The sequence below is a fragment of the Fringilla coelebs genome, assembly GCF_963513975.1.
Source record: "Fringilla coelebs genome assembly, chromosome: 4".
NCBI classification, from domain to species: Eukaryota; Metazoa; Chordata; class Aves; order Passeriformes; family Fringillidae; genus Fringilla; species Fringilla coelebs.
The window spans coordinates 68,935,257-68,959,642 of record NC_140032.1 but is presented as its reverse complement, the minus strand read 5'-3'; the positions used below and the strand labels follow the sequence as shown (position 1 = coordinate 68,959,642).

Below are 24,386 nucleotides of genomic sequence, written 5' to 3'. Positions count from 1 at the left end.
TATTTGAGAAGGCATTTCTTTCAATAATTTACTCCCTTGAGAGAAACTTACAGTAATCAAACTAATTAGGCATGAGTCTAAGTAAACATGAAAATGCTGATATGCTTCCAAGTGCCTGCACCTACTTAATTAGGTTTTGGTTTCTATTTATCTCTCAGCTTGTGTGAAAGTCTCCCATGTGGCAGGAGCACTTCATTTCCTTCCCGTGTTCAATGCCACCTCACCCTCCCCAGCTCCTGTTGCAGTCAGGAGGGCAGAGGTTGCCCAGTTTCTGCCCCAGCAAAGACAAAAACGATGTTGACTGAGAGCTGTCAAAGAATGGCTGAGGAACTGCTCCCACCCCAGCTCTGCCTAAAGCATTCCAACAGCTCAAACCCTTCTAACCACGGGGGTTCTCCAGCACAGCTCAGCACAGCTCAGCTCAGCACAGCCGGCCCGCGGAGAGGCTCCAAATGCAGCTCCACTGACGGGTCTGAGAGGCGGGGATTCCAGGGAAGGGCTGGGAACGGCTGAGGATGAGGCGTGGAGCCGCAGGAAACCTTAAACACAGGCAGGCAATCCGAAATGGCCACCCGGCAGCAGCGGGACCGCGCTCTCCCAGCTCCCATCCCAGAGAGGCACAAGGACATCCATCAGCTCTGCCGGGGACAGGGGACAAACCCGCTGGCAGCGACAGCGGCACAGGCTCTGGAGCTCCCTCCCGCTGCCCCCGGACACACCGGCTCAGCGCCAGGCTCGGCACTGGGAGCGGGTTGGGATCAGCTTTGCTCCAGAGCAGCTCCGGGGAGCTTCCCAAGGCACCCTCGCCTGGCCTCAGGCCTGGGGTCGGTCAGAAGGGAAAAGCACGGCCGGGATGGTTGGAAGGAGCAGCCTCTGCAGGTGTGGCACAGGGCGGAGCTGATAAATGCATTCCCACAATGACCAGGAATATTCTTCCCCGCCTCTGCTGTGCCAGCTCAGCGCACCTGCCCCGGGCCCTCCGCGCTCCCTCAGTTTCAGCAACACCTTCCCGGCTGCTCCAGGGGCCGGGAAACGCCTCCCAGAGCCCCCGAGCAACTCCTGCCTCCCCCATCCCTTCCCCTCTCCTTGCTCCAGCAGCTCCTGCCAGCCCAGCCCTGAGGATCGGCGGAGCCCAGGACAGCGGGGGCTCCGGGCTCCTGCAGACACTTCCAGACCCGGCTGTGTCCCAGGGCTCAGCGACAACACCCACGGCCACGGCCCCGGCTTCCCCTGTGCTTTCTTTCGTTTTAACAAAATGCCACAAAGTTCTCTCTAGCGACAAGTGAAACTGGAATTCCCTAAGTCAGAATTCCCAGCTCTGCTACTTCACATTTTTCACAGTTTTACAGACAAACAGAAAAGCATCACTTAGCTGAATACCTCTAAATATCTCTTTTACAAAGACATGTAATACAAAGTCAAGACATGCAGCAGCAAAAGAAAATAAAAACAAATATTTTCTACTAGTTATTTTCCTTTTAACTGTATTAAAAAGCCCACAAAGGTGTTCCTGAGGACACAAACACATTGAATTTCTTACCTAAAAGATGTGCAGAGTCACGAATCAGGTGCCTTCCTCCTTTTCAAAGTCCTTCTTCATACTTGGATTCTTTGACAGGTTTCCAGTTGATTTTAAATATAACTACTTAACTGTGGTCACCTCTTTGTGCCAACCATTAGCTGGCACTAGTCCTAACACACCATCATATACACCCACGGTATACAACCTTAAATCCCAAAGGGTAAGATTTTACTCTGCAAGTTCCTTAGGGAAAAATGACCTCTCCTTTATTTTACCTTCTTATCATGTTCTCAGAACAACTCCTAAATACCAATCATTTCCATAAGTGAATGACCTGGTTTTCCAGCCCATGACTGTCAGGTGGCTCACAACCACTGGCTCTCAGCAGGGACCACTGTGTGCAAAACAGCGACATACTAAGGGCAGAGCAAGAATTTATACAATAAAGCTTAATTTAAAGTCTTCCCTGCTCAAAGTACAAATATTGTATGGAAATACTTAGTTTAAACATTACCATCAATTCTAGGGGAAGAAAAAAGATCTCTTGATATTTTCAAAAGGAGAATGGTATTTCTTAGTCAGCTTTATTTAAATTGTACTTTACACTGGCTGTTTGTTGGAGATTTAGGGATGGGAAACAATTTGGCAATTAAAGCCTGAGATATTTTCTAGCCTCCCAGGATCTGAAGTTCACATTTCATGAATTAGAAGAAAACTTAGAGGAATAGTTGCTCAGAGGATCTGATAGGTGAAGTTACCATCGCCCTCAGCCCCCCTCAAACCCTCCCACACCAAATGGAGACATAATACCGAAACACTTTCATCAAAACTTTTCTCCTACTGCAAAATAGTTATATCATATAGATCACACAAACCCATCAGTACTATTACAGACCAGAAAAATTCCAACAAACTTTTTGAAGCTTGTGCATTTTTACAATTGCTTCCTTTCTTGCCCATCTACAGTTAACAGCTGTAAAAACAAAGTATCTTTAAAAAACGCAGCACGTACCCGGTCACGGTGTCACCGCGGCGCTTCAGCCCAAGGCAGAGGCGCTGGATGAGGAACGCTGGAGTGGGAAATCATCGTCCTTTGCACCTTCACCCCTTGTGTCTATCCAAAGCATTTGTATCGGTTTTCCAGTCACTTTTCAGTGACAAATACAAGTAAAATACGAAAACCTACAAAGTCAGTGGGATTTCGGGAACACTCCTCGGCCGGGGCTCCCTCACGCACTCACTGAGCGTCTTTAAAGCTCGCTGATGATTCAGGCAGAAATCATCGAGTCCATTCACATTTAATGACTTCTTCAAGGGCTGTTTTACCACTTTTCCCGCTATAAACTCAATTATACGCCTTTCTCTCCCCACGTCCCGAGGCAATGTGCGCTCTGGAGCGGGGCTCTCACACCGGCCGCCCCTGAGGGGCTGCGGCGATCCCGAGGCAGGGCCGGGCGGGCTCGGGCGGCTCCAAGCGCAGCCGGGGTTTCCACAGGATCCCGGGATTCCCCACATCCACGGCCAGGAGGTTTCCCGGGAGGCAGCCCGGGAGCAGAGCTGCCAGGGACGGCGGCTCCCGCACCTCGATCCCATTTCACTCGGACACGGGCAGGCGCTTCTGCCCTCAGGGCTGAGGCAGCTCGGCCCGGCCCCAGGGCTCGGCTCCTCGCAGCCACAGCCACTCCCACCGCCTCAGAATCCAAGCTTTCGACAATCAGCACTCAAGTGTGACGGTTCCTTGGAAAATTCCTCCATCGAGAATATAAATTTTAGTGAAAAACACGAGATCCAGAGCAGTGTCACAGAGCCACCTCTACACCTACTGCCCTCAGTGACGCCCATCAGGCCTCAGAGCCACCCAAGCCCTGCAACAGCAGAACCAGCTCTTTTTTTACCCCTGAAATGAGTTAAAGTTAGATTAGAGCTGTCTGGATGGGCAAACTTTGCCAGCAAAGTGAGATGGCCATGTTGTTAATGAGTGACTGAGCACACACCCCATTATACTATAAAAACATCAGGTCATTTTCTCAGTCACTGGGATCTGGACCATATAGAAACGGTGACTAGAGATGAAAAGCTTTTAACCCATTAGTATTTGTCAGTTAATTTCTCACTTGTAACACTTCCAGAGCAAAAGGAGGATAAGGCTCAGAATCACTGAGCTGATGAGTATCTCATTTGCCACAAGTAAATGACGGCTTAATTTGAGCATGCTCTCCTGGAAGATGAATAGCCTGGTGAGTTTCTTCCTTTCCACTTTTATTAAATGCATATTGCCTTCAGTCTGGTTTGTGCTGCCTGTCTAGACCTTGTCATGTGTTTCCATTCTGGAGCAGGCCTAGAGTCCCTGGATTATCTTGCACCCTGTGAATTCAGTGAGGTAAGGTACTCAGGATGTGCCAGCATCTGGCTTCAGAGGGAATTTAGGACCCCTGTCACGTGTAGGTCACTGTGTGTAAATCAGCCATCAGCTGGGGAATTCCGTGCACTCTGACAGTGTTGGTTGTAAGAAGCTGGCTGGAATGCTGGTGTGCTGTGCAGGCTGGCAGTCAATGCTCTCAGGGGGTTGAGGTTCTTCCCCAGCACCAGTTTGTTGTGTGTGTCCATAGGTGCTGAATGCTTTGTTCAGAGGAGTGGAATTCAGGTTCCAAACCTGAATGAGCATTTTTGAGATGACCATGGAAGTAAACTGGCAGTAAGTAATGGAACTAATTTTACAACTTTCAGCTAGTTTTCTATGCCCTGTTATAGATTTTCATATCCAGACAGCACTCTAAAAAAGCATACATGAACATTTCGGGCCCATTGCACTGAAAAAAAAACTCTGAATCCTTTCTAAAGATACATTCAGTAATCTGAAAGTGACAGATAAATGAACCCACTCTTTCTGTGTGTAGTAGAAAAGGTGTTTTCTCCTTGCAAAATTACCGAAGTGGGTGGTAACTTCAATGCTGTAACAGAAATGGTAACTGTGTAATGGGTTCAATGTTAATTTAATGTGGTAGAGAGCTGCACTAATCCTTTTCGGGACAGAGTCATTTCATGAGCTGAAAAGACAGCAGTGGGCAAGTTCTGTGAAACAAAGTAATTCTGAGTATAATTACTGCAGCAATGAAAAAGGAGGGAAAAAAGGCCTAATTTATGCAAAACTGAGTTAAATACTCCAGTCCTGCAGTTTTTGGTGAAGCCAAGCACTGCACTTGTAGTACGTCTGTGTTACACTTGTGACTGTTGCGACTGCTGTCACCGTGTGCTATTTTCTCCACTGTCATGTCATACTGTACCTAACACTGCCCAGGCAGGCCAGAGCTCTGCTGCAGTAGCTCTGCCAGCAGGAATAGCTTTGGCTTACCTGAGCTTGGTTCTGAACAGCCCCTCTTTGACACCCTTTCCTTCACTTGGATCATGTCTTCTCACCACAGCCATGGCTGATGACAACAGCAGAAACACGCTGAAATGCCTGAGGCCATGTGAGCTGCCTGTCCTGAGAGTCACAGTAGGAGAAGGTGACCTACAGTGTACTCACTGCTGGATGCCATGGCCATAAAACCTTGGAGAACTTGGGATGTATGAAGGAATAAACACACACACAGATTATATTTAATAATTGCTTATTTCTTTACACAAATGTTGCTGGTGTCATTTTACAAATGAAATGGCAACGAATACTTTTTACAGGGTAATGTCTACAGCTAAAAAGTGCTTGTCTTGGCAGCTGAATTCAGGCCGAGGACCCTTTTGTAGTACAGCCACTTATCTCAAGAGCTCTTGGTCAATGACAAGAATGACTGTATAGATAAGCTGTTGAACCAAAAAGCGATGCATTTTCTCTGCTCATTGTGAATATTAAATAATTAATAGAAGTAGCAACACTAATATGTTTAAAGGCACTTTTTTCTTTACTGAGGCTTAGCCTTACTTTTGAGTGTTTTTTGGCTTTCTTTGAAACACTAATTTATTTAATAATAGCATCTCACACTTGGCAAAGTTCAAATCTCATGTTCAGAGGCATTGGTCCTAAAGAGACAGAGAGACTGATGAAATATCTGAGGTAAACAGCCATTCCAAAGGCTCTGGCTTTCCAAATACTACCTTCAATATTGGTATTAGCAAAGGCTAGTTTTTCAAAGCAGCGACCATTGATTAAATCAGTCATGGGAGAGGAGGTCACTGTAATAGAATTGGTATTAAATAAGAGGCTTTATAGCACCACAAATAACCTTTGGTTAATGTGTCAACTGTCTCACAGCTGATCTGCCACAGAAATTTTGAGGGACAGGTTTTTCTGAGTTGTGTTGGGAATATTCCAGTTAGGAAATGTACTAAATAAAGTCTAACCTGTGCAATTTTGAAAATGTATTTAAGTAGTATGCTAAGCTAATTGCTGCCCCCAAGCGGACAGAATTGTACCATAATAGTGTGACACCATCTGCCAAAGGTGGCAAAAGGATTGTTTGACTACCTTTCTTCCTGTGATCCCCATTGTTGTTACTTACTCAAGTCCAGTTACTGAGGCGTTTCTGTGCCCTGGAACACCCAGGCTGTAGAAGGGTCCCTACAGCTCTACTTCTGTATAGAGTAACACTTGTGCCTTCTGAGGAAAAAGGGATTTACTTTACAGAGATTTGCTTCACAGGAAGGACTTTGAAATCCTTCAAACTGAACCACATATTTATTTCAAATCTGATTAAACTCCATGTCCTCACTTAGAAAAAGAAGTGTTTTGTCTTTTTTTCTCCTCTGTACAGATTCTGATCATCTTTCCCAGCTCTGATACAACTTATTACTAGCAAAAAGAATAATTGAGAGTTTTCTAAATTGTCTTTTAAGAAAGGTATACCGTATATGCTCTTAAGCATTGGTAGTCTGAAATCTGGCAATTCATGTAGAGAGTCATGACTCCCAGAAGATTAATACCTGAGTGCAGAACTTCCTATTCTACAGCTTAAGAAGTAAGCAGAATACTCAGGGAGAGGTGGGATCAAATGAAACTGTACAAAAAGAGCACAGAAAAGGGCCAGTAAAGCACAGCAGAAGGCCCGGGTCTGCTGGAGCTGTGGGCAAGCCTTCAGCCAAAAACTGTCCCTCCTGCAAAGGCAAAAAGGAACTGAACATTTTACTTGAATTGCCTTAACTGAGCAGCTGGCTGATCTCTTTGTGAATGCACACGAGGAAATCCACGTACGAGGCTCCTCCGTAAACACTCTTGTCTTCTACTAGGAACTGGCGGAAAAGCATCTCTGGCTGCTCCCGCTGCTTCACTATCATCAGCTGGAAAGAAAAAAGATACAGGCAGAAAATTTTAGGATATAGTCGGACTAGATGGCAGCACAGTTTTCCTAGGTCTCTTAGTGGATGCTCTTGAGGTGGGGAAAACCCCCAAAACTAATAAATCTCCACACTGCAGAAGCTGGGGAGACTAAGGAACTGAAGAGTGCAGAACAAAATGGTTATCCTTTAAACCTGACTACCTTTGAAAATCAGTCTTGATTGGGAATAAAGCACATTTGAGATGCCTGTGCCTACAAATCATGCTGGAACTCATCGACATGCAGGAAGACTCTTGATAGCTAAAAAACCTTCTACAGCCACTGGTAAGTTTTGGCAAAGCCTGGAACGTTCCTTTGAACAAGTATGAGGAAGGAGTTGAGGCAGAAAAAAGTTACCTTCATGGTGTAGGGCTTTTGGCTCTGGATTTGCTCCACGATATGCTTCAGTTTGTTAGAAAATGGATTGTCCAGGTTAGGCAGGGATGTCTGTCAGAAGGAAAGCAGATTGTTATAGTCCAGTCACATCTTGAACCAAGACTAGCTGCTGATAGTTACATCCTAAGGTACTGTGGATTTCATACTAAACCAGGAAACTCCATCTCTTTCACTAGAAGGTCTCATCTTGAGAACTCATTTTTCAGTTTAAAATAATTACTACATGAAAATGCATCATCAGGACAACTTAACCATTGCCAAGTGTTTTGTTCTAATTTTAGTAATACACAGTTGAAAGAACTTTAACATCTGCAACATCTGCAAACTTTAACATCTGCAACATCTGTTTAAGAAGATTAAAGAAGTTGTGAAAGCTTCTGTCCTCTTAGTGTTGAGAGTGTCAAAATGTAAAGTTTTATGTAACTTAAAGCAATTCTGGTGTCTAAACACCTTCTGCTGGTTGCCTGTTCTCGCTTTTAAGGCTGATGGATGAGAAAAGACCTCACTTGTTTCTCTGAATAGCATCTGGTCTTGCTAATCCTCAATTCTTAGTCTGCATCTACTCACGGCCTCGGTGCTGATGTGTGCGAAGGACGGCACGTTGAAAAGGCCCTGGATGAGCTCTGGGGACACGCTGGCTCCCAGCCACAGGAACATGCTCAGCCCGTTGGCCAGCAGGAAGGCCCCTCCTTCGGAGAGGCGCTCCTCGGAGCAGCGCACGGCGCCTGGCATTGCGTCACTCTTCAGATCCAGGCTGTGCTGTGGGGCAAAAGACACAAGAGCTGTGGAACTGACCTGAAAACTAACTACTGAAAGACTTGGTACATCTTAGTGACTCCTTTCCAGGTAACAGGGGTTAGAAATTCAAGTGAAAAAACCACCACTGACTCACAATTGGCAGCAGCAGGGGGTAGAAGAAGAGCTGTGTGTCAGCCACCCCCATGGCCATGACCAGCTGGCGATGGAAAGCCCTCTCATCGGTGGGGATTTCGGGCCTGCCGGCCAGCACACAGCTCTTCAGCAGGCAGTTCATGTACACTGGCAGCACCTTCATTGTGTCTGGCAGGATCAGCTGAGAAAACAACACATTAAAAAAGAATCCAAAAGAAATTATTTGCTCTATAAGCTGTAGTTGCTGTCTTGGCTGCTGTCATCTCCCTGGAACACTATTAATTTTTGGAGCACTCTCTAGAGAATGAAGGAGAGAAACAGTGGTCCACAATAAGTGGCTCTGGTTTTTCACATATTTGGTCCTCACCAACAATGAACAGTTCCCTGCCCAGGCTTGTGGTTACTGGCAGCACCTCTGGGATGGAAAAGCCTGAGTCTTTCTTTGAGTTGAATCACTAAAATATGACTGAATAAATTAAATTGAAACAAATCAGTCACTCTGCTTAGTAAAAAATTAGAATACTATACATGGTTGCTATACAACCATGTATAGCAACATAAGAATTAAAAATGAAAGCTTTGTGAGTTAGTGCATAATTCCAGCAGGAAGAAAAGGGCTGGCTGAGCTCCTTTGTGTGAGTACAGGCGTCAGTTTCATCAGCGGCATTGCCTTTTGTTCCAGAACAACAGTTTCTGTGTCCTCTAAGTGCCACCACCAAATCCCACCTGCCATTAATTCTATTTGAAAGAAAAGGACAAGTCTGTCCTGAAATTTTGCTTTCTGGCTCTGCCTTTGTTGTGGGGTGGTTGTGCACTTGTGGCAAAGCCTGGGTGGGTAGGACTGGGTGTGGGTTTTACCTGGCTGACAGCTGCTGGGCTGGCACAGTTCTTCTTGTAGCAGGCCAGCATGTGAGCAGTCTGATTCATCAGGATGTCCCTGACTGTCTTCAGGGGCTGGCTCAGAATGGCTTTAAAGGCTACAAGCACAGAATAAGAGTGTGTGTTAAAAAAGACACTCTCTCAAAGTATCTTCGTCTGCTGCTAGTTTCTGATTTTACAGACCTGAGGGCTGAGGCTGCTTTCCAGTCTCTTCTACAGACATCCAAAAACCCCATCAAACCCCCAACACGGCGGAAGGATGTCCATTGCCACTTACTGTACCTGCCCAGTTCTGTGTATTACTTACACACAAGTATTACTTTCATGGCAGTTTGTCTAAAACAGGTAATTATTTGTCTTTTCAATTTCATAATACTTCAGGAACTGCTCAGGCATGGAGCAGCAAATTATAAAAAATTATTTCCCACTAGGTAACCACTTCAACCCCCTTTCCTTCCCCATCATCCATACCAAAGCAAAAAGGGTAATAAAACTGGTCTGTTGCTGTACCTGACTTAGCAAAGAAGTTGATAAGTGCATCAGTCTCACAAGTCCTGTAGACATCAGCTAACTGGGAGCTGCAATTCAAGCCAAGGTTGTGTATGCGGATTCGCCTCTGCCCGCTCATCGAAGTGTACAGGAGAGCACACTGCAACAGAGGCACAAAGTGTCACCACGGAGCCACCTCCTCCATGCACAAAAGGCAGATGACAACTTCTGCAGCCTGGGCAGCCTGGCAGTGCTGCTGGCAGCTGTAGTACCAGCATACCTGTGGTTCTTAGGGGCATCTATCAGACATTATAGAATAAGTTATTCATATTAACATCATAAAAAGTCCTACAGTCCACAGAGGGGGCAGTGAGGTTTAGCAATAGAGAACTGCTCTTGAAGAGAGAGATCACAAGGAATGCTACAGCAATAACAATTGCCATATAAGTAGCAATCAATCTCTTAATTAAACTTAATTACAGTCAAATGGAAAAAAATGAACAGCTGACGAGGTCTCAGTGAGTGTTTAGAAAGGATCTGGGTACCCCTGAATAGAAGATGCAGCACAGGTGTAGGGGAACACACTTTTTACTAGTGGTGTTATGGCACAAGAGTCTGTGCAAATTGTGCCTTGTTCCCATTGCTCCTACACCGTCACTTCTCTACTCTGGCTGCAGAAGGTCTTGCTTACCATTTTATGGTATACATGAATTAGGGTTTTTTACCTGAATTAAGGCCCCAGTGTCTTCATTCAGTTTGTCATCATGTTTGAACTCCACTGTCACTGCTTTGTCACAGTCAATCGCTGCCATTTCCACATCCGTGGTGTTGTTCATGTAAATGGCCCCAAAGAAGTCTGTAGCCCTGAAACCTGCAGCCAGATTAAAACAGAGCATTTAATTTAAAAATGGCAAATTAAATTGACATCACTTACTGAAGCAGGAGCCATTTCCCTTTAGGGTTTACAGCCTCAGGATTCCCAACAACTGTCCTTGCTGATGGCATTTTTGAGAGCTTGAGAAAGGGAAAAGCTGTGACTTGGACACCCAGAACTTCTGCACTGCTGGCTTGGCTTCTGGGTGTGTCCCTTTCTCTAATACTTGCATTTGAACTAGGAATGAATGAAAGAAGCTGGATAGACACAGGAATGTCATTTGAGTACAAAAATGAAGGCACAGGCCAGTATCCACCAGCAACACCTTTTTACACAACTTCCTTGCAGTCAATGCTGGGTGCAGTGTGAGCAGAAGCCTTCAGACTTGAAAATTAGTTATTAAGGAGGGACATACAGGAAGTACATGCGTGTGTGCACATATATATGTATCTAAGTACCAATATAAACACACACAGCCATGGATTTTGTCAGTCTATTATATTAATTTTCAGGAGATACATAATGAAATGAAACCAGCCTGATCTTACAGTGATTTGCATGGCACTACATTATTTAAAGTTCATTCCCATGGGTCCTATTACCTGTACTTGTCCGAACCCTCATTGTTGCATCAAATCCCATCTTTTTTTGGATGTCCTTCCTGAGGTCACTTAAGAACTGGGGGCTGTCAGTTTCGAGCTGCAAACACAAAGCAGAAGGTTCAGAGGTTCAACACCAAAGGGTAGCAGCACAGCAGTGACCCAACATCCCCTCCCGTGATCCCCATCTCCCCACAGCAAATCTGCTCACAACTCTTGAGTCCCTTAAAAAGGATTTCAAATGTGATTGTTGTTATCAGAATCAGGTATATGCAAGTGTCCACCACTCATCACCAGGCCTGAACACTAACTGGACATTCCAGCACTTAACCTTTCAGCAAAATTTTAGGATGCCAACGAGCTTATTACTACTTCAAGATCCAAACTTGAGTTTGACCTGCCATTCTTAAATTTGAATTTTATGCCGTGGAATAGTTAACCAGGTTTTCCAGACTGGCTCTGCTTTTAAGTAAAATGTTCAAGCACACGCTGAAATGAGATGAAAAACAACAGCAACCCGCCAGCTGTTACTATCTGAAAGGCAGGAAACTCACACCACTGACCTGGAAATTGTTGTACTTGTACAGTGTTCCACCAGTGTACATTGTGACAAGGCCCATGGAGGCTACATCCATATACTGATTTGGGAAGAGGAACAAATTCACACAGCAGCCATTGGCCACACAATCCTTGGCTAAGGCCTCATAATTTCCCTGTGGCTGGAAGAGGGTCTGCACAAATACAAAATACAAATGCCATCATATTAGATATTAATCACAACTCAAAGGGCTGGATGAAGACACAAGGATGAAATGCAAGTTTGAAGTGAGGCATGGCTATCATCAAAAACATGCTTCCCCTGCCCAAGGATACTGGGAACACCTCAGTATGCTCTTGGAGAACCCATCACTACAGAGGCATCATATAACCAAACACTTCTGTGTGATAGAAAATAGCTTAAAAAGGACCAATGCCGCATTAGAGAAATGCAGTGCAACAGCAGTCCCCCCTTGCTCAGAGCAGAAAATACCTTTTCCTTATCTGTATTGAGCAGTTTTTTGTCATCTCTGTTTTTCAGCTTCCCCGGTGCTTCCGCAGTGGGCAGGGAAGAGTGGAAGATGAACAATTTCCCAGCACATTCTGCAGCCTGTTCCAAAGACACCACATTGGCAGTTTATTACTGCAGGGTTAACAAGCCTCATTCACACACTGGGGGCTCAGGGAACAGTGGGCACCTCCTGCAAGCTCCTCTGAGAGGTCACAAATTCATCTCCAGGCTCACCACCTGATGGGATAAGCCCCCAGGGAAACGGGGCCTTTTCTCTCAGGAGGCAGCAGTCCAGCACACAGGTTTGCTGGCTGGGGCATTCCAACAGCACTTTGTCCAGAGGCAAAAGGAGGAGCTCCTCTCTTGGAGGTTTTCCAACTGGACACAAGCATTATGCAATGGGCACCAAAATACAAATACTCAGATTGGATCAAATTAGAAGGAAATGCAGCTGAACAGATCATTCCCTTCACGCACACCGGTGTTCCCTACTTCTTCCATCCCCGTAGCAGGTTCCACATTAAAATCTACACCGCCAAGATGCAGGCACAAATCAGAAATTGCCATGTTCTCAAAATATTCCACCTTTCAAAGCCAGCTGTGGCATTCTGGCAAAACCAGAAGTGTCTCTGCTACGGCAGAAACACAGCTGAAGGCAGCACCTGACTTGTAAAATGGCTGAAATTTCACCCCTGATATTTCAAGAACAATTACTTTTGATCACCAATGACAATTTCTTCAGTTCCTTTGATGAAGAAACCTTCTGCTGGACAACAAAAGATTTCCCAATAGCTGTTTGTCCTGATATGCATCAGGAATTAGTGATACCAGTTTGACAAAATTTCTAAAATATATGTATTTTTAACACAATCCATTTGTTATTTTTAGACAAGAACTGTTTTCTTGAGCAAAGGTATTTGCAGATTAATAATTCAGAGAGAAAATCCTTACAAATTATAATTAAAAATCCTGAGCTAAATAAAATGTTTAATTAAGAGCTGCTTTCTTTTATAGCCATCATCAAAGGCAATTTACAATTATGGCCCTTACATCTGTTTTCTAGATGTCAAATATTAGGAAAAAGCATTCAGTTGTGCTTTGCACACATACCTGCTGGTAATATGAATAAACAACAAGAAAGCAGGTATTCAATCAATATATAAAAAACATATTTGAGAAATGTTAATTTTTCTTCTGACAAATTTATGAACTCACAGTTCATGTATTATTCATACAAAGCTCCCAAATCAACCATTTTAAAGCACTACTGGCTGTGCTCTGCCCCTACCAATCTTGTGGTGAACCAGGGTGGTGTGCATTTAACTGGCAATGCTCCCTGGGAATGTCAACATGTCAGGGGATGTCCCAGACAAACAGAAAGCAACTGGGGAGCACCTCATGCTGTGGATTCCCTGCCAGCTGTATCCAAGCTGGGAGAACTTGTCAGTTAAAGGAAACCCTCTAGCCATGGCCTGAGTTGGTCACAGACAGTTAGTTATAAGTATTCTGTTTTGCACAACAAGTTTTGCAGAAGCAAGATAATAACCAGAGCAAAGTCTGATGTTATTAGTATTATTATTATACTGACTTTTCTGCCCTTCACATGTGCAAGGGCTCGATATCTGTGCAAGCACAAGAGTATCGATTTGTTCTGCTGTGCTAACTAAATGCGTCTTTATTTCTCTTAAACACCAAACAAGAAACTGACTCCTGTTCCTCATCTTCTCCTAAACATCCCTCCTATATGGAACAGACTCTGGGGGACTGGTTTCCCTCAGTAAGAACATCTGGGAACAGATGTTTTGCTTGTCAGTTCTTATTCTGACTACAGTGGTTGGAAGGTACTGTTAGAATAATGGAACATTAGTGCTGGAAACAATCAACGACCTTTCTTCCCCTAATTTCCCATTGTGATGGGACAGACTTTTAGCAAACCTGATTTCAAGCTGCTTCTCTGACAGAGAGGAATGTTCTAACCTTTAGTGCCTCCATGCCAGCCTGGATAACTGGAGCGAAGATGGTCTCACTCTCGTTAGTGTCTGCAAACAACTCTGGAATCTGGTCCAACAAGCTATGAAAGAGAAAGAATCAGTGTCTCAACTGGTCAGTGTAAGGTAATCCCCAAACACACCTTGTCTTCACACACAAAGATGTTGATCATGAAAATTTATAGGGCAAAAAATAATAAAATTTTTCCTTGTTCAATTTCTTAGGATCCAAGCCAGAATAAAAGAAAATAAGCACTTTTTATTTCCATGAGATGCATTGTTTCAAAGCTCACAACCTAAAGGAACATCCAATAAATAAAAACCATTAAGTAGTTCTGGTGTGCTGTAAGACTTCAGAGTCCTAAGATCATATCCAGGTGCACATCATTTGTTGCAACACGGAAAGCACCACGTGGCTCAGAGCCTCACCCCTCTCCCAGCTCTGAGGCAGCACAGCTGAAAGGTGGCCTACACCTGACCTACATCATCTTTCCAGCTTGGCACAGGAAGGGCATGGCTATTGCTTTTTCTTTGTCTCAGAGAAGCAAACACAGGGCTTGAAGCATCTGCAGGCTTCTGAAGCATTTCAAGATACCTGTATGCCCACAAACCCAACTAATGCACATCACAAGCATTGACATCTTACTCTTATCAAGTATAATTGTACTTTACTTGGTAACAACTGATCGGGATTCCTCAAAGTCAACAAGGAAGCCATCCAGCAAAGGAACAAAAACTTCTGCCACATCAGTGACCACCATCATCTGAGGCTGAGCTAAGCTGCTTTTTACATTGAAGAAGTGGAGGACCTTGTTATAAGTGACAAAACCAACTCGAATTGCTGAGGATTCTTCCTGCTCTTCTCTGTAAGAAAAACAAAACCCAACTGGTTATAATTCTGAAATCCTGACGGTGCAATAAAAGCATCCCTTTGACATGCAACACTGCTCTCTGGTCATTATCTGTACTGGGAATGACCAAGCAAACAACAACCAAGCAGATGGAATGGCCTCAATCTTGGCCTTAGGTCAAATTCAAACACCTTGATAAAATCAACCGCTTTATTGTTTACTCTTAAAAAAAAGGTAATAAAGTTACATCAATGTTGTATCCCATTCAAACAGTCAAAAATCCCAAAGATAAAAAATAAACCCTGTTGACATCATAACATGGGAAAGAAACAACAGGACAATTAGTCATGGAGCTTGATGAGGACAAAGTGCTATTCAATTTTGATACATACACCACTTTGCTACTTCAAAGAGAAGCATCCACATCATCCCAGTCCCAAAGGTGCTACAGACCGGGTGTTTGGGACCTTTATTCCAAATATTGCTCTTACCAGTGTCAGTCTGCACTGCCCCACTTCCATCAAATTCTATCATTGTTTTAAGGGTGAGCTTTAAGCAGCCAATTGTTTCTGTAACTCACACTCTAGCTATTTTTGAAGACACACAAGGAGAAACCTGACCCATATACATAGAAATGCATTCAAATACTTTTTGGTTTTTATTTTAAATGATATACCTAAAAATCATAATTGCACAACTGATTACTCTGGTTTTCTGAACTCATTTCTAAGCACATTTCTACAAACACATTTCTCAGTATTTCTCAAAAGACAGTCAGGGAGGGGATTCTTGTTTGGAACAAAGGTTTGAAAACATGTGCTCTAAAATTTAAGCAATTTTTTTTCTGCACAGATTTCTTTGGTATCCCAAGTCCTTCTTCTCAAAGATACAAGCTCAAGGTGAATTCCCTGCAGAGGGCTTTTCCCTCATGTGGGAACAACAGAATATTTCTGCTGGTGTCTTCACCCAGCAATGGAAAATGAACACACAGTGACCTCTGTGTCTAAGCAACAGTAAAATTTTCACCGTAGATTTTGGTGGAATGCCTTATGTTTGTCTTTTTTTAAATTAATATTGCTTAAGCCAACAGGAAAATCTGAAGAAAATGAAGGGTCTGTCTTTCTTTTTTTAATTGCTTTTTCCAGTAGACATGAAAACTTTGACGCAAATTATTTCACAACAGATCTCTCAGAGTGCTGGTGAGAAGGATGAGTATGTCTCTTTTTTGATATGGATACACTTGCTTTCATTCCTCTTCTTTTTGCCCCATTCAAGTTTCCAAACTGCCAAATGCTTTTTGTTACTCCACTCATGCCTCTTATTCTCTTCAAAGTCATGACCAATCCTGATGGAAAACTGAGATATGTCCAGGATAATATCAAACACTTGTGTCTCCAGTGTAATCTTCAGTGAAAAACTACTTGAGAGATGGCCTTACATGGGCATCTGACAAAACAAACCCCCACCCTGGACTGGAATTTCTTTCCAGCACAGGGATCCCAGAAGGCCATAAGAAAAATGATTTTTAACATATCCCAGATTGTCCCAAGGAAGTCATCTCCCACCCTTCCTCACACTGCTGTCTTCATTTCTTGAGTCTGTTCTCCCTCTGCAATCGTTATTTAGAAAGCATTTTCTTTTTGGATGTTTTTTTGATATGCCTTTATATGTAGACAAGAAACATCTTGTCTACTTCATTTTTCAGTCTTCCACTGCTCTCATTTATCTATGTGTCTGTGTTATTTAAACTTGATTGAAAACTACATTAATACACTAAAATTTACACTAGAATACACTAAAATAAAACACTATCAATAATACTGATGAGAAGTAACACTGCTGCTGTGTATTTCATGCTCACAAAGCACATGTGCTCTATTTCATAAAATTGTTGCTGCCTGCCAGATTTGTTCTCTCAGATACAAATCAGGACACAAAAGTCTCACAGTGCAGCCAGAAGCCTTAAAAGTTTTGCTAATTAACAGTAAGAGCTAAAGACACAAGCCACCAGCAGTATGGCTTTAGACAGACTGGCTACTCCTGACTATTCTGATTTGGGTGTTTCCCTGTTTAATTCAATGAGAACAGCAGGGCCCCAGAAAACACAACTGCTGCCAGTGAAGTGGAAGCTATGAGCTGTGACTGAGCTGATAACACCACTAGAGTTCACTGCAAGCAAGGAAAACAATACAAGCACCACATGCAGAAGCATGGCAGATTCTTTCTGTTCATACAGTAAGCCCAGACATCCAAGCCAGCAGCATTAAAAATTAACATTTGGTCACTATTACTCAAAAAACTCCTGTTCTAGAAATTCTGACATTACCCATAGCTTGGGTAACATGCAAAGCTGCATGAGAAGTGCAGCAGTGACTTAAGCCAAGCGCACTAATGCCTCTTTACCTTGGAAGTTTATCTAGCAGAGTCTTTAGTTCATCACATATGAGTTTCACTAGGCCACTCTTTATGTTTCTGTATGATACATCAATCATGAAGATAAAAGCTGGTGGTTTAGGAGGCTTCTTGTCCTACACAGAAAAAAGACCATTCACAGGGAAAATTAGACAGTGTCCTGTTATGAGGAAAACATTTAGAGGTGATACCATAAGGCAATGCAAATACAGCATTCAGTTGTTTGAAAAATGCTGTGAATAGTAAATAGTAACTACTGCAGAAAGCTGACACATATTGGGTAAAGTCCAGCCCTGGAATAGAAGACTATAACTGGAAAACACCACCCTAATGGAATAAAATATCTAAAGGGTAACAGTTCATTAGATAAGATAAAGTACCAATTTTTCTGCTGGCACTTAAGTGCTTTAAAAAATTTGTATTTTGGCTTTTTCTGTACTCCTGTTTTCCTTAGGGAGTTCCTCTCATCCACAGTGTAAGTGGCACACAAATTGTGCCTACAATGACACAAGTCTCTGTAAGTAAGAAAAAATAAGAGGAAGGTTTATTTTAAAACAAAAGTAATGCCAAGAGATGTTCCTAGGAAGGTAACACAAAATGAACAGAGCAAGACTAAACATCACACTCCCTAAAATGGGTTTTCTTAATTCCCATTAAATGAGTAGTAGTCATTATTTGGTGTCAATTTCAGGACAGCTTTTTCATTAGTTTCACTTCATATAGAGTTCTGACCTCTTAAACAAATAATACTTGTTAAACTAAACCCTAGAAAAATTCCAGTTAAGAAAAATTAATCTAACCCTTGAATTATGACTTATCCCTAGTCCCTGGCAAACTTTAAACTGAACTGAACATTACACCCTTGATCTCACTCATTTGATTCATGCAAATCAGGATTAATTCCAGCGAACCAAAACCAGGCAAGATTTTTCAAGACTGTTCTGTTTACTGTACTTGGATTCAGAAACTGCACCAAAAACTGTTTCTAAACTCTCATGTCAGATCAGCATTTAGAAAGAATCTCTAAGTTCTGACAAATATATGGCAGAAACACAGAGTTGTACTCTAACCACATCCGCTTAGCAGGAGTGCAATAATGCAAACCAGCTGGGATTTGTTAACATTCTTTGTAGCTGTTCATCCTTGTCATTTGATAAGCAGAAAAGGAAATGACTTCTCAGTTCTGGTCTTGTACTGGATTTATAAAAGTAGGGAACCACTGCAACTTGGAGCCAAATGAAAAGTACATTACAAAATAATGCTACATTTAATGACTTAGCATTTCCAGAGTGTTACTTTGTAAGAGATTTCTTTTTTGTAACATTGCAGTAAGTCTCAGGATGTATCTTTGTAGCAAGCAGGAGACCAGACGGGATAACCTGTAGAGGAAACTCCCTGGTTTATGATAGGAGGCAGAAGTTGAGGCTTCAGAATTGGATGAAGCTTCAGTGAATGTACACTGAGTGTCCCACACTGTATTTCTGCAGCACGTAACCACAGTTCTCTCCTGCTTTGGGGTTTAACCCAGGTTTCAATCAAATCTTATAGGTTAGCTCAGAGATCTGGATTTTGAAGCAGTACTCTAGTGAGTAAGCAGAACCAAACCTTTTCATTTTCTTCATACCAGCAATAATTTGATGGTCCAAAGAAGATACTGATAGCTACTCCAAGATTTTGTATGACCCAGTTGTCTTTCCTAACCTTACGATGGCCTCAGCTCCACTCACAGGAAAAAAAATCCTGCCTGGTTCCAAGCAAGAACAGAAAAATGTGTTCGTGCTGTGGTCAGATTACATCACACTTGCAGTTTTGTAAAATGAGCTAAAGTTTGAAAAGATTAAGTAATTTATGCTTTCAGAAGTATCAAATAGATTTCTGTAAAAGAACCAACTACAAATATTTAGAGTAACATGAGTGGGCTCTGGATTGAGTTGTTCAGTGAGTTGATATTAAAAGAGAGAACCAATTCCACTGTAACTTATTAGTCAGAATACTAAGAAGACTCTTGCCAGGAGCAGATTCCAAGGTGAAATTCCCTGGCTAAGCTTTTGAGTATTAGGAAGGCAATTCAGGCATGTGTTGGTCTTCAAAATCAGTAGAAGACATACATCTAAAATGCAACAATGCACCAGAACTTCAAAAGATATCCCTGAACAGTGCAACATGCTGGTAAACATGTGCACGTCTCTCCTAAAGACTGGTGATCCATGATTTTGCTGCACTGCTTGTTATTCTTACTTTCTTGTATCATGTTCTGCAGCACAAAAGAACAAACCATTGTATTCTCCAAACCTATCCATATTTCCTAGAATGCTCCTGGAGACTGATATGCAGCTTACAAGTGCATTTACTCTGAGGAGCTTGCTTGTTTTGCCAGAGCAGTGTACGCTGGTGTGCACGCTGGCAGTACTCACTCGGCAATAATCCAAAGTAGCCACGTATTCATAGGATCCCAGGGACAGCTCAGGCCTCTCATAGTGGTCTATCCGCCGGCCCACGTGGTCCAGGTGTTGAAAGAAGAACGGGGGGACTACAAGCCAACACAAGAACAGGATCAAACATTTAAAACTGGGCAGAGAGAGGAACAACACAACAAATCCCCTCAGCAGATGTGATATACTCCAAAGCAGTAAGAAATCAAGGGGGTTTGCACCAACAATTTACACAGAGCCAGTCTTATGGCTCCTCAATGAATACATACTCAGAATGCTTATTTTTCACATTTCTGCCTGTAAAAGTGCATGTGTGTGCGAGCGAGGGGAACACCAACCTATTCTCTTAGCCATTTTTAGTTCTTATCAATGATTTTTTGTTTTGCTAAGTGCTTTCGACTAAGACACTATAGTAATATCATCATGATTTAAAATGATACTGCAACTTAAATGTCTTTCTTAAAGTGCTCCCAGTGCATCTAAATTTCCCTTTATGAGAGTTTAAATTGTTAACAAACGATGAAATTTATTATCTGCTATGCCTGCACAAACATTAGAGCTCCAGGCAGCAAAGCAGTCGGAGGGAGTCTGACAAGGTTCACGTTTCAGAGTTGAAAAGATGACTGTATTAGGGAAAGCACCATAGCCCTGTGATCCAGCTGAGGAAATCCAGCTCGATACAAATGTCTAGAAAGGCTAGTTCTGGCAAAGATTTGGGATTTTGCCAGGAGCACAAGAACAGTTATGAGTCACATGCAGCACACTTGAACAAATATGGCATGGTATCTTCTGTGAAAACCAACACTTGTCAAAGTAAGATGAATAGATTATTTAACCATTGCACCCACAGTCATGCACAGGAAGAAGCTAACATGGGTCTAAATATTTGCTTCTTGCTGTAAATTTGCATTTCTTAAAGAAATTAATGTTTTCTTTCAGCAGAAAAATTGCTTTCAATTAACAACACAAGCAGTTCTGTATCCCGGGTTGTCACAAAATTTGTAAAATCGAGTTTTGATCATACCAGACTGGACTTCATGAGTCAGCATTATTTTTCATCTATTTTTTTTAAACTGTACTGAACAAATATTTCCCTCTACTATTCTTGGGAATTAATTTATTTTTTTATTAATAAGCCTAGTTACTGCATCTCCCTGAACTATTTTTTGTTAAATCAGCAAGTCAAGAAAATAATTTTAGGGATACAGTTTCTTTTTAGTCTTATGGAATTGCTATGAACCCCAGATGAGAGAAACATCACTTACCATCATTTATACAGTTACAAAAGCCACACTGGTACCTCCTGCCCCCTTCAATGAACTGCATGAAGGGACACATGTAAGCTTTGCAGCGGTTGCACCGGATGGGGCCGGTCTCCCCATGGTTTACAAGATAAAGAGGCGTCTGTGGAGGAAGAGGTACAGAGAGAGCAATGTCAACATGACACCAAGGAGAGCTACAAAGAGTTAATTCAGATTTAACTCCTTAGAGACCACCTGATTGAGAGATCATTTATTGTTCAGCACTCACACAAAAGCTGTTGAGCCCCAGAGATCCCCTCAGGGACTAAATTCACAAGTTCACAGGCTGTATTCTGATGTTTATCAGAAAAAGAATAAGGATTCAGACCAAAACCCCACAATGTTTTGCAAGCATTGGAAGTTTAGGGCTCCAGGCTGATTTTCTCCAGCAAAGGGTAATTTTTACAGCTCACTTAGAAAAATCTGTTGGAGTCAGGTCTTTTGGCTCCTGTCAGATGGAACTTTTCCTGAAGACATCTACTGCTGCTTGTCAGTTGCAAAAGGGTATTTGCTGAGAAAGACCTTTAGTATTTTGTCCTAAATGCTGCCTCCCATGCTGCCTTGTTACATGCTACACTCCAGTTTAAATGATGTCAGGGTCACCAGCTAGAGGGGAGATTTAGGAGAAATACTAACATTTATTGAAGGAAAGTACATACAGCAAACAAGTACAGTACCTCAAGCACTTGTCAGTTTAATGATACTGACCATGCTCACTTACAGCCCCTGCCAAAACCCATGGCTAAGGGAAGACATTTTCCAGATGCCTCTTTCCATAAAAATTGCAGCAATTGAAAGATTCCTGTGAATATTCTTAGAGTTAGAAAAGTCATACTTGAAACCACTGCAGAAATGGAAGTTTGCTCAATTATTTGTGAAACACTCATTTTTAATATTTTTTTTCCTTATTCCTGTCATCCCCAGCTAAAAATCTCAAAAGGCAGGAATATCAAATGTCCAGAGTTTGGACACAGCAGATCCCTACAAGAAGAAAAATTCTGACAATGCCTTTCAGTGCTAACACATCCCACTAGCAGGCTTTTTTTAAAAAAAAATTATTCTGTCCCTTCTTAAGGAACGGGTGTATTTCATCTATTATACAATTTATTTTTTACTGCTGCCTAAGGATGCATTTTGCCAAGGATTTTCTACATACAAGTAGATTATTACTACATGGGTTTTAAGTGCTCCCTCCTGCTCCACTAAGATATTCTTTTACTTTGTATTCTTTTACTTTTTTTCCTTCCTCTACACAAATTGAGTTTAACCCAAATTAACCAATAATGCCAGCTGGCAAACATCAGGGTCCTTTTTCGGACATGAAAGCCTTGGCCATGAAACTTGCTCATCAGCCACAATGGCTTAATAAGGTTTAAAAGTTCTGGGTTTTGTTCATTACTTGGCAATTTTCTGATTATCATTCTGCTGTATTAGTTTAATGAGACCTGGATCTGGTTTGCAGTTAATAGTATCATAACATCTGACCTGGTATGGGAAAAAACCAAGACTAAACCAACTCCTGATGCATTTATACACATTGATGCAGTTAACTTGCAACCCTGGTTTGACCCATTTAATATTTAATATCCAAGAAAAATTACTCCCCAAAAATGTTCACATTTTGATATATCAAAATTAAGACTTTTAGATAAAAGGCATAAACAAGAACAATAAAAAAATAAATGACATGAAGTTCAGAGCCCAAGTATCTACATTCTCACACACATGTAATAAATAACCTTTTTGAAGACAAAAAAATTAGGAGCAAAAAAAAAAACCCAAGAAATGCCAGCTAAAAATGTACACGACAGAATTAAGGAGTTTGTCTACAAAAGAAATTTTTTTAAAGCAGCCCTATTTGTCTCCTTACTAATTTATTAATTGGAATTTTTAGAAAATAAATGAAATTGACATCTTAGTGTTTTCTTTAACACTTCAGAACGTTACATCAATAATTAAAATATTTACTGGAAAAGCTATCTGCCTGGTAACTGCAGAAGAACTCAGACCAAAAGCATCCAAAATCCACTTCTTGATGAGAACAATGCAGTTGTGAAAGAAACTTCATCTCCAAAAAGCTGCCTTTCAGTGCACTGCACTGTAGAGCCCAACATCCCACCCGCCTTTCAAAAGAAAGGAATTCCTATTTCTGTGTGCAAACTGCTATTGCACTTCCATAATTTCTGTCATAGTAAAACAACTTTTTAAAATAAGTAGATTTCTGTGAGAATATACAAAGGTAAGTAACACAGTGCAAGTAAAAAGTCCTGAGTTTAAATTGAGGACGCTGATTGGGAAAGTCTTGTTTGGTGCACTCCACTCTCTGTAGATGTCACTGTACACCAGAAGAAAAAGCAGAGAAATCTCTTTATGCTCCCATCAAAATTTGTGGCAAACTCTCAGAGCAGCAGGGGAATGGGGTAAAATTTAATAAGAGTTTTTTATAATTGGTTTTTTTTTTTGTTGGGTTTTTTTTTGTTTTTCTTTTTTTGTTGTTTTTCTTTATTTTTTTTTTTTTAAGTAAATGCAATACTCCTGTTTCTTTTGCCTTTCCACCTACAAAGTATCAGCATTTTCTTTCTCTCTTGTCTCAGAAAGAATCTCCCAGTTTTGCTGGGAGGCATAACATTGTAATTTTACGTTAAAGCAAAGGAGGATTGGGCAGGAGATGGAAAATGCCACAAGGGACCTGCACAAACTTAAATTTCTCTGGAACCTTGAGGCTCCACTGAAGTGCAAGCCCTGAGTGTTGATCTGATAAACCATAACTTAACCCCAAATATAACTGCAATAAGAGGAGTTTTATTTTGGAAATATTTCAGCAAGACCATCTCAGGAGTCAGAAAAATATCACAAAGCAACACACAGACGTTGGTGGCACAGCTCCAAGATAAAACACACCCATAAAAATTTCCAAAGGGACTTGAACCTGCACTTTAAAGTCTGAGAAAGCTGAATTGCTATTGCTTGCTATAAAAATGAAGTCCTGACACGCTCCTGAGGGTGATGCCTGCAAACTATCACCATATTCTTATTGCAGGATGTAGAACACAGCTGCAAATTATAAGTGTAGGAGTAAGGACTGTGCTAAAGCTCCAGATCATCAAGGCACACCTCTGGGAAAGCATTGTCAAGAGAAAAATCCTAAGTGAGAGATCCTTTGGAGAACAAGAGAGGCACATACAGATACTGAAGAAAATGACCCATTTCTCAGACAACAAAATAAACAGATCAGGGTCTCTATCACACCCTCACAGCGTAAGCAATGCTTCCAGAGTTGTTACTGACAGTTACATTTATGAAAATCTGGTCACTAAAACATTCCTAGGAAAATGTCAAGATATGGCATACAACATAACTTTCTAATGAACAAATGAGAAGGCTTTGTCCAAGCA

General features: G+C 42.0%; 1 protein-coding gene across 4 annotated transcripts in view; it reads right to left on the bottom strand.

The window, feature by feature from the left end:
• Positions 1-5,135: 5,135 nt before the first annotated feature.
• SEC24D (SEC24 homolog D, COPII coat complex component) overlaps positions 5,136-24,386 on the bottom strand; it is a 55,938-nt gene continuing 36,687 nt past the window's right edge. For 3 of the 4 annotated variants that reach the window (XM_084204685.1, XM_084204687.1, XM_084204686.1), the window contains 15 exons: positions 20,956-21,094; positions 19,673-19,788; positions 17,250-17,374; positions 14,668-14,859; positions 13,985-14,078; positions 11,990-12,106; positions 11,523-11,690; positions 10,963-11,059; positions 10,212-10,357; positions 9,508-9,646; positions 8,977-9,095; positions 8,120-8,299; positions 7,795-7,986; positions 7,189-7,278; positions 5,136-6,793 (listed from right to left, as the gene is read on the bottom strand). In XM_084204685.1, coding sequence (XP_084060811.1) covers positions 6,653-6,793; positions 7,189-7,278; positions 7,795-7,986; positions 8,120-8,299; positions 8,977-9,095; positions 9,508-9,646; positions 10,212-10,357; positions 10,963-11,059; positions 11,523-11,690; positions 11,990-12,106; positions 13,985-14,078; positions 14,668-14,859; positions 17,250-17,374; positions 19,673-19,788; positions 20,956-21,094 — 2,055 coding nt within the window. In that variant the 3' untranslated portion in view covers positions 5,136-6,652. The remainder of the gene's footprint in view (positions 6,794-7,188; positions 7,279-7,794; positions 7,987-8,119; positions 8,300-8,976; positions 9,096-9,507; positions 9,647-10,211; positions 10,358-10,962; positions 11,060-11,522; positions 11,691-11,989; positions 12,107-13,984; positions 14,079-14,667; positions 14,860-17,249; positions 17,375-19,672; positions 19,789-20,955; positions 21,095-24,386) is intronic. The other variant, XM_084204688.1, reaches the window with a different exon arrangement.